The 10,075-nt window shown below is 39.5% G+C and overlaps 1 protein-coding gene across 1 annotated transcript; it reads left to right on the plus strand.

Annotated features, from left to right (window-relative positions):
* Nucleotides 1-4,082: 4,082 nt before the first annotated feature.
* LOC122148207 lies at nucleotides 4,083-9,362 on the plus strand. The gene is made up of 2 exons (XM_042774409.1): nucleotides 4,083-4,970; nucleotides 9,231-9,362. The coding sequence occupies exons 1-2, from the start codon at nucleotides 4,343-4,345 to the stop codon at nucleotides 9,299-9,301; spliced, it is 699 nt and encodes a 232-aa protein (XP_042630343.1). The 5' UTR covers nucleotides 4,083-4,342; the 3' UTR covers nucleotides 9,302-9,362.
* Nucleotides 9,363-10,075: the final 713 nt, after the last annotated feature.

Consider the following 10,075-nt stretch of genomic DNA (forward strand, 5'->3'; position numbering starts at 1 on the left):
TTAGACAATGCTGAAATGCTATCAAAAATACAGTGCAATTTCAGTATTCCATTTGAGTCCCTTTTTGATATGACAGTCGTATGCTGTGCCAATTATCAAGCCTATTTCGGTAACGGCACCAAATTAACAGTTCTTGGTAAGTACTACTTCAACTTCAGTTGGAAACGATTTACGAATATACTGTGCAACAATAGTATGAGTTGATAATTTAAAGCAACATGACTGAAAACATAAAATGTGTCATTTGAGACATTAGCGAATGTGACTATATCAAAGAACAAAAAAAAAAAAAAAAACAACTGTGTAGAATTAGTTTAAATGTAAGGGTAATTGAAGTTCAAGTAATTTTATTAGTGAGCCTGCATGCTGTGTTTTGGAAGCAGCCAGGCTATTTTCTGGTGAGGGACAAAAACTGACTGTTCTAGGTAAGAACTATTTTTTTGCAAACGTAAAAGACTAATAAAATGCAAATAATGTATTTGCTACATTCAATTACCAATGGGAAATGCATAATATATTTGATTATGTTTTTGTGAGACTGAAGTTTGTGATATTGTCGTGATACTCTGTGCTCAAACATGCCAGCATATTTTGGAAACGGCACCAAACTTACTGTTTTAGGTAAGAAAAGCAACGATTATTATTATAAATCTTCAACAAATATTAAGTGGAATGACCCAAAAGCATCAAAAATGCTTGGCAAAGTAATATCTTTATTATGTCTTATGACTGCTTTCCTGCTGAAATTCAAATTCTACACCATCCAAGATTTGCAAAATATTGTTAACCAGTGAGTTGGTAATTTTTCTTTTTAGCATGATAAATTTATTATAGCCAGTGTGGTTTAGATGTAGTTTGTAGAAAGCCTTTAGTTTTTTACAGTCGTTATGCATCAGTGTAATCAGTACAGTTCTGCATACTTTGGCAGTGGGACTAAACTTACAGTGACAGGTGAGACCTTTTGGACTGAATTTGTTGGATAAATATTATTAGGTGCTGAAGTTTGTGGATAATTCTTTTTGGAAATAAGCCAGCCATTGATCAGTATCCAGACATCCTAGAGATTTTATTAGTGCATATGTGTGCTGTGTCAACTACTGCTCAGGCTCATTTTGGTGAAGGAACGAAATTAACTGTACTTGGTAAGAAACACATTTCATATTGTTTAAATGGCAATGCTTTTAATCGAAAATGAGGCTTCTAATCAAAATTGCTGATTACATTTATTCAAGTCAACACTGGTCAAATCTGGTCAAGTTAATGCACTCTGAGGGTTCTTCGTGACTCAAAACACTTTATTTCATTTGAAAAGTAATTTTTGTATTGTGGAATTAGTGATGGTATGTAGATGGTATTAAGAGTAGAGGAAGTTTTATCTGTAGCGTAGAATCAGTGTGAACAACTACAACCCTGCATACTTTGGCAATGGCACCAAACTCACAGTACTAGGTAAGAAATATTTTGACTTTATTTCGCATAGCCTTCTGCATCATAGCCAGAAAATGATGAAAAATGTTGAAATTCACTGATATCATTTGACATTCGAATTTAGGAAATAATCTTATTGTTTGTAAAATAAGTATAATGATGCATAAAAGTATAAAAATCATCTTCCTCAGCATAAATTAAATGGTTAACCCCTTAACTGTCACTCACATTTTTAAACATAGACTTGAAAGTGCACTTTCCAAACTAAAATTTTTATAATTCATGAACAAAAACATTTTATAACATGATATTGATGTACCATTTTTGTGTGGTAATGCGATGTCTGATTTAAAATGGGTTTTAAAGGATGAATTTTGAGATTTTAAGTTTTCAGTTGATATATCATTTCTGATTATTTCTAAAGTGTGACAGAGAAAAAGGCAACGAAGAAGACTTTTTTTTTTAACAAGATCAGAACTCCTGTTATGATGTAGGTTTTTGAGGGTGCACTCTTGTCATAAATTAAACTATTACTTTTCCTACATAATTTTTATCAAAAAACATTGGTAAAATATCTATTTAGGAGTCTTAGACCTTTCCAACGATATATAGTTTGTCATGATTAGATAAGGATTTATTGAAGTAAATGTAGGCATCCCGTATACGGGACGGGGTGACAGTTAACAGGTTAAACATTTCTCAAGCCTCGATGTTTAGACAAACTGCAAGACTTAAGTCCATAAAGTCGGAGTAATTTTATTAGTACCCATGTATGCTGTGACTCTGGTGGGGGTCAAGCTTTCTTCGGCAATGGAACAAAGTTAATAGTTCTTGGTAAGACATAAAACAAAGTTATATTACTAAGCTGACCTTTGCAAATATGTTGGAAATATTAGAACATGCTATTATTATTTCGTAATGTATGCCTAGTAGTTCAACAAAGAAAAGATGTTTTCTGATTCTTCTGAACACTTCTTAGTGTTAGACAGCATGCTTAGGGATTTGATTGTCAGTTGTTATAGTGTTGTGTTCCCTAAAGTTACTAAAAAGAAAAACAGTTAAATATGTTGGAAAGATCTTGAGGAGGTTTCATCTGTAGCATAAAATCAGTGTGATCCTACGACCCAGCATACTTTGGAAATGGCACAAAACTTACAGTTCTAGGTGAGTAAATTGAGTATGTTGATATTTAGACCTAAGGAAATAGGTTTTCAAAATAATATTCTATGTGCATGACCCAAGCTTTAAAGACTTTAGCATTTGCTGTCTTGAGTAAATTTGGGCAATCTAAGACTTTACATTTCTTTGCCCTGATAAAAGAGTTTGGTGGCATTTTCTTGAATATTGGTAGCCAAGATGATTTTGTACCCTTCCAAATTCATTCTGCTACTGCCATCATATATTAAGTCATCATTAAAATGAAGAGGTCCTGTTCTAGAGACAGCCATGCTGCCCATGCCATGACGCCACCCCCACTAAGCTTTACAGATGAGGTTGTATGCTTAGGATCATTTCCAGTTCCTTTTTTTCTCCACACTTTTGCTTTCCAGTCACTTAGATTAAGGTTAATCTTTGTCTCATCGGTCCATCAACTCAGTTCCAAAACTCTACTGGCTTACATTTGTGAAGAATCTTGCCTTTCTATTTTTTTGGTGCTGATCAGAGGTTTGTATCTTGCTGTGTAGCTTCTGTAATTCTGTGTCAAATTCTCCTGAGGACTGTAGTTTGACAGAGCCTCACCCCAGCTTTCTGGAGGTTGTTGGTGACTTTACAGACATGTATTTTAGGGTTCATTTTCACAGCTTTGATTTGTCTGTCCTCAATTACTGTTGTTTTTCTCAGCCGATCAGGTCGTCGTTGGTTGCTGATGTTGCCAGAAGTTTCCAAACTCTTAATTTCTCCATGCCCTTTGTTTTTCCTATAGTTCTAATTGACTTCCTATTTTCTTTTAGCATCCAAATTGCTTGCTTTTCTTTCAGAGTAGGCTTCCTCATCTTCATCCTGGTCTGTGTGTGTCATCATAGAATGCAAGAATAAGAATGCAGAAGCAATGGATATAACTGATGAGACACATTCCCTGTGTTATGAGCCCAAGTCATTTGGTAGTTGTTTCCATTCTGCCCTCTTGTGTTCTCTCTGTGTGTTTGTGTTTCAGATGGGCGGGTCCTGGAGATAATTTGCTGGAGGCTGTGATTGGTTCTCCTCGTCACCTGACCCAGATATAAGGACTGCCCCAAACACTCAATGATGCCATGATTGGGCCATCGCGTGTGACTCTATAGTTTGCTGTTTGCCTTGCCATAGTTTAGTCTTTTGAGTGTCTTACCAGAGAGATTGTGTGCTGGTACTTAAGATTGTGAGTGTGATTGTGTTCTGTGATAATTCTGTTATAGTGTTTTTCTTTGCCTCCATTTCTGTGATATTTATTGTTAACTTGACCCAAGCCTGATTGACTACGTTTTTGGATTCCGATTGTAAATTGTTGGTTATAAACTTTGTATATATCTTTTGTAAATATTTTGTAATCATTTTTGTTAAGTTGAGGGATATAGGGGGTTTGACGCCATTTTATTTTGAAGTCACTTTTTCACATTGTTTTTGGTTTAGGGAGTCAAGTAAGTTGTAACTGTAATTTTTGTTTTCTTTCATCATTTTGATTTAGGAAGTGTAGAGTGTTAACAAAAGAGACTTTTTGTTTGTTATTTTGGCCTTGTCTGCCCCTGACGCTAACCCCAACTTGTTAATAAACTATTGTTATTCAACTTCTCTCTGGTCCTGAGACTCTCTTCCTTTTCCTGTTACGGCTGACCCCTAGACGGTCGTAACAGAAATTGGGGGCTCGTCTTTAAAAGGAGTTTTTCCCCACATAAACCAATTGGAGTTTTCAGTTTGCGTGTTAGTAAAAAACAAACTCATGAAATTTGCTTTGTATGTTTTTGTTTGGCTAGTGGTTTTCACTTTAAGGGGGAGCGAATTCGGTATGTCCTCAAAATTTGAATTGGAAAAGTTCGCAATTCAGCCTACTGCTGAACAATTAGATATTTGTCGCAAAGATGATCTGTTTTCAGTTGCTGATTTATATCAAATTACAGTTCCTCGTGGTGCAGTGAAGCGAGAGATCAGGGATGTGATCTATAAGCATTTGGTGGAAAATGGAGTTTTGCCAGAGGTGAGTGAAGCGGGTGTTGCAGAGTTGCCAGTTTCTGTGGGTAAGGGGGCGGAGCATCCCAAACCCGAGGAGATGGCCAGCATGGATCCCGTCGATCTCCCTTTTCCGAGCGATCCTCGGTTGGCAATCAAACTAAAGGAGTTAGAGTTGGAGTTGAGCAGGCAACAATATCAAAGCCAGCTGCTGCATGTTCGCACAGTTGAGCTTGAAACTAAGCGAGCAATTAAGCTCAAAGAATTAGAGCTTGAGCTCAAAACTAAATCACCTGTTCACCCCTCAGCTGCTGATGTGCCTGGTGTGAGGGTGTCTGTGTCGTCACCCATCAGTGCTTCCACTCCAAGTCCCATTCCTGCACCTCGACGCAAACCCACAAGTAAGTCAACCTGAATTTGATGTTAGCCGCCAAATTGCACTAGTGCCACTGTTTCGAGAGCGTGAGGTTGACACTTATTTCACCGTGTTTGAGCGAAATGCTGCCACATTAAAATGGCCGCGTAATGTTTGGCCACTGTTGTTGCAATGCAAACTCATCGGTAAAGCCCAAGAAGTCTGCTCAGCGTTGACACTTGAGCAGAGCTTGGATTATGATGTAATGAAGAATTCAGTTTTGCGTGCTTATGAGCTAGTTCCGGAAGCATACCGGCAAAAGTTCCGCAGTCTTGTGAAAACCCCTAGTCAAACATTTGTTGAATTTGCGAGAGACAAAGCAAATTTGTTTGATAAGTGGTGCGCCGCGAACAAGGTAGACACGTTGGAACAGCTTAAAGAGTTATTACTGTTGGAGGAGTTTAAGAATTGTTTACCAGAGAAAATCGTGGTTTACTTAAATGAGCAGAAAGTGTCATCTCTTTCTGAGGCTGCTGTTTTTTCTGATGAATTTGTACTTACGCACAAAGTAGTGTTTTCACCCACAAGGCGTAATTTCCCTGATCGAGTTCGTAGTTCTAAGGATGCCACAGTGGCACCAAAGAACATTTCGAGTGCAGACAGTAGTGAGAACCGTGAATGCTTTTATTGTCATGAGGTTGGGCACCTCATTGTAAATTGCCCCACCTTGAAACGAAAAGTTAGTAGAAAAGCAAACCCTTCGAAAAGTGTTGCGTTGATTGAAAGACAGGTTTTGTCACCTGAACAAAATGTGTCTCTGAAATCAGTGGTTAAGTCTACTTTTGAACCCTTCATTTGTGATGGTGTAGTATCATTGGGTGAAGCAGAGTCTGAGATGAAGCATATTCGTATCCTCCGTGATACTGGTGCTGCCCAATCGTTTATCCTACAAAATGTGTTGCCATTCTCTGAACAGTCGAGCTGTGGTTCCAATGTGCTGGTGCAAGGTATTGATCTCACTGTAGTTAAAGTTCCTTTACACCAAGTGTTTCTACGCTCTGGGATCATTTCAGGGAAGGTTAAACTTGCAGTCCAAGCTCAGTTACCTGTTAAAGGTGTGTCGCTCATTCTTGGGAACGATCTGGCAGGTGATAAAGTCTTTTGTCTGCCTGAGGTAATAGATACTCCTATTGTGCCCGAGGGTGATGTGCTGCAGGAAGAGTTTCCTGATGTGTTTGGCACATGCATTGTGACCCGAGCTCAAGCTCGCAAATTGGGGGATACTGTGGATCTGTCTGATTCATTTATGTGTGCTGACAATGCTGTTAATGCAAAGGAGGTTAGTACAGTTAAGGTAGAGGGGTGTGCACTTCCAGGTTTTGATTTACCCATTGGTAAACCCATGTTAATTGAGGCACAACGTGCTGATCAAACTTTGACTCATTGTGTTGAAGCCGCTGTTGAGGTGACTGGTTTGTCAGGGCATCCGGTTGCATACTACTGAGGATGATGTACTGATGCGTAAGTGGTCTCCACGTCACGCCAACTATGATTGGAGTGCTGTTTTCCAAGTTGTTGTCCCGAAACCTTACAGAGAGCAGGTACTACGTGTTGCGCATGATCATGAGCTTTCTGGCCATTTTGGCATTCGTAAAACTTATGATCATTTGATGAAGCATTTCTTTTGGCCTTCCATGAAGTCAGATGTAGCCAAATTTTGTAAATCCTGCCATGCGTGCCAAATAGCGGGCAAACCAAATCAGGTGGTTCCTCCAGCTCCGTTGAAACCTATACCTGTATTAGGTGAACCATTTGAGCGAATTATGATTGACTGTGTAGGGCCGTTGCCCAAAACTAAGTCTGGAAATTCTTATCTAGTAACGTTAATGTGTGTGTCAACTAGGTTTCCTGAGGCAATACCGCTGCGTTCCCTCAAAGCTCATGCAATTATCAAGGCAATTGTAAAGTTCTGCACTACTTTTGGAATGCCAAAATACATTCAGTCTGACCAAGGCACCAAATTTATGTCCAAAGTGTTTGCAAAGGTAATGAAACAGTTAAACATCAAACATCAGGTATCCAGTGCATACCACCCTCAGTCACAAGGCGCTATTGAACGTTTTCATCAAACCCTAAAGTCGATACTCCGAACCTTTTGCGTGGAACATGAAAAAGAATGGGATGAACACATCCCGCTCTTGTTATTTGCAGTACGTAATACCACACAAGCATCCCTTGGATTTAGTCCCTCGGAGTTAATTTTTGGGCACACTGTTCGTGGTCCATTAAAAATTTTGCAAGAGCAAATTCTTTCGTCTAGTTGTTCGGCTTCAACTACCAATGTCTTGGATTATGTCAGTGCATTTCGCGATCGCTTGCATACGGTGTGGAAGTTAGCAAAACAATCACTCAATTCTGTGCAAAGCCAAATGAAATCTCGCTATGACCAGAAGGCTGTACCGCGATCATTTCAGACTGGCGATAAAGTCCTTATCTTACTTCCAGTGACAGGTTCAGCACTCCAAGCTAAGTTCACTGGTCCTTACAGCATCAAGGAGAAGCTAGGAGACACTGACTATGTAGTTGATACCCCTGACCGAAGAAGGAAGTCACGCGTCTGTCACATTAATATGCTTAAAGCATATGTGTCACGTTCTGATTCTGAAGTTAGTATGCCCGTTGCTACTGTTGTACCGGTTACTGTGTCACTGTCAGATTATTCACCCGAAAGCGATGATTTGAAAATGAATAGTGCATCGTTCTTGTCAGCTCGTTTGCCAAATTCTGAGACGTTGTTGAATTTGTCAGAAAAGTTGTCCCATTTGCCTGTGTCCGCTCAGGTGGATATTTCCAGTCTTATTAATAAGTACCCGACTTTGTTTAATGACTTCCCTTCAACTACCCATGTTATAGAACACGATATAGATGTTGGTTCACATGCCCCAGTTAAACAGAATGCCTATCGTGTTAACCCAGTTAAAAGAGAACTAATGAAGCAAGAAACTCTGTACTTGCTAGAACACAATTTAGCAGTTCCAAGTTCCAGTCCCTGGTGTTCACCATGTCTACTTGTACCTAAGCCAGATGGGACCTCCAGGTTTTGTACTGACTACCGTAAAGTTAACGCTTTAACTAAAGCTGACTCGTTTCCACTTCCTCGTATGGAAGATTGTGTTGATCGGGTAGGTAATGCTAAATTCATGACTAAACTAGATCTGCTAAAAGGATATTGGCAGGTGCCACTCACAGAACAAGGGTGTGAGATCTCTGCTTTTGCCACCCCTGACGTATTTTTGCAGTACCGTGTCATGGCTTTTGGCCTTCGAAATGCTGGAGCTACCTTTCAACGACTGATGTCCATAGTGTTGTCTGATGTGTCCAATTGTGAGGCTTATTTGGATGATGTGGTGTGCTATGCTGATACTTGGAAAGACCATCTCAAAACTTTGGATGATGTTTTCAAATGCTTGAGAAATGCTAACCTAACCTTGAATTTATCAAAGTGTGAATTCGGTTGTGCCACTGTCACATACTTGGGAAAGGAGGTTGGGAATGGTCAGGTTCGTCTTCTTAGTTCCAAGGTACAAGCCATCCTTGATTTCCCAGTTCCTAAAACTAGGAAAGAACTCCGTCGATTTCTTGGAATGACTGGCTATTACAGATGTTTTTGTAAGAATTTTTCAGATGTTGCCAGTCCTCTCACTGGACTATTATGTAAGGCAGTCTCCTTTAAGTGGCCTTCGGAATGTCAATCCGCTTTTGAAGCCTTGAAAACTTTGCTTTGTAGTGCCCCTGTGCTCGCTGCCCCCTGTTTTGAAAAGCCATTCTTGTTGGAAGTGGATGCTAGTGGTACCGGTGCGGGTGCTGTCCTGCTTCAAACAGATGCTGATGGTTTGAATCACCCAATAAGTTTCTTTTCGAAAAAGTTCCACAAACATCAGCTTAACTACAGTACCATAGAAAAAGAAGCCCTCGCCTTAATTCTTGCTCTTCAACATTTTGAGGTCTATGTTGGCTCCAGTTCAAAACCCGTTACGGTTTATACAGACCACAACCCTCTTGTATTTCTTCAACGAATGTCTAATGCTAATCATCGTCTTATGCGCTGGTCACTAATCTGCCAAAGTTACAAATTGGTTATTTGTGCCAGTCTCTGGTGTTCACCATGTCTACTTGTCCCTAAGCCTCGTGTTAATCAGTAAAACATGATGTTTTATTTTGTGGGGGGGGGTGTTATGAGCCCAAGTCATTTGGTCGTTGTTTCCATTCTGCCCTCTTGTGTTCTCTCTGTGTGTTTGTGTTTCAGATGGGCGGGTCCTGGAGATAATTTGCTTGGAGGCTGTGATTGGTTCTCCTCGTCACCTGACCCAGATATAAGGACTGCCCCAAACACTCAATGATGCCATGATTGGGCCATCGCGTGTGACTCTATAGTTTGCTGTTTGCCTTGCCATAGTTTAGTCTTTGAGTGTCTTACCAGAGAGATTGTGTGCTGGTACTTAAGATTGTGAGTGTGATTGTGTTCTGTGATAATTCTGTTATAGTTTTTTTTCTTTGCCTCCATTCTGTGATATTTCTTGTTAACTTGACCCAAGCCTGATTGACTACGTTTTTGGATTCCGATTGTAAATTGTTGGTTATAAAACTTTGTATATATCTTTTGTAAATATTTTGTAATCATTTTTGTTAAGTTGAGGGATATAGGGGGTTTGACGCCATTTTATTTTGAAGTCACTTTTTCACATTGTTTTTGGTTTAGGGAGTCAAGTAAGTTGTAACTGTATTTTTGTTTTCTTTCATTTTGATTTAGGAAGTGTAGAGTGTTAACAAAAGAGACTTTTTGTTTGTTATTTTGGCCTTGTCTGCCCCTGACGCTAACCCCCAACTTGTTAATAAACTATTGTTATTCAACTTCTCTCTGGTCCTGAGACTCTCTTCCTTTTCCTGTTACGGCTGACCCCTAGACGGTCGTAACAGCTGCTTTTAATATCTGAAGAATTAATGCAACAGAACACAGCTGAACACTTAGAAAGACCTGTGAGGCAAATGTTTCAATACTTATGCTCACATCAGATAGGGAGATGAAGCTCTAAAAGTGCTGATCTTCTTAGCTGGTAAAACATCTTTGTGTTGAATCACCCAATGATAAAA

The sequence above is a fragment of the Cyprinus carpio genome, chromosome A17 (genome assembly GCF_018340385.1).
Source record: "Cyprinus carpio isolate SPL01 chromosome A17, ASM1834038v1, whole genome shotgun sequence".
Classification (NCBI taxonomy): Eukaryota; Metazoa; Chordata; class Actinopteri; order Cypriniformes; family Cyprinidae; genus Cyprinus; species Cyprinus carpio.

Excerpts from the sequence above, each read along its gene's own strand:
- LOC122148207 (XM_042774409.1), top strand. The coding sequence starts at position 4,343 with ATGAAATTTGCTTTGTATGTTTTTGTTTGGCTAGTGGTTTTCACTTTA. Across the intron at positions 4,971-9,230 it reads ACCTCGACGCAAACCCACAA|ATGGGCGGGTCCTGGAGATA; the intron begins GTAAGTCAACCT and ends TTTGTGTTTCAG.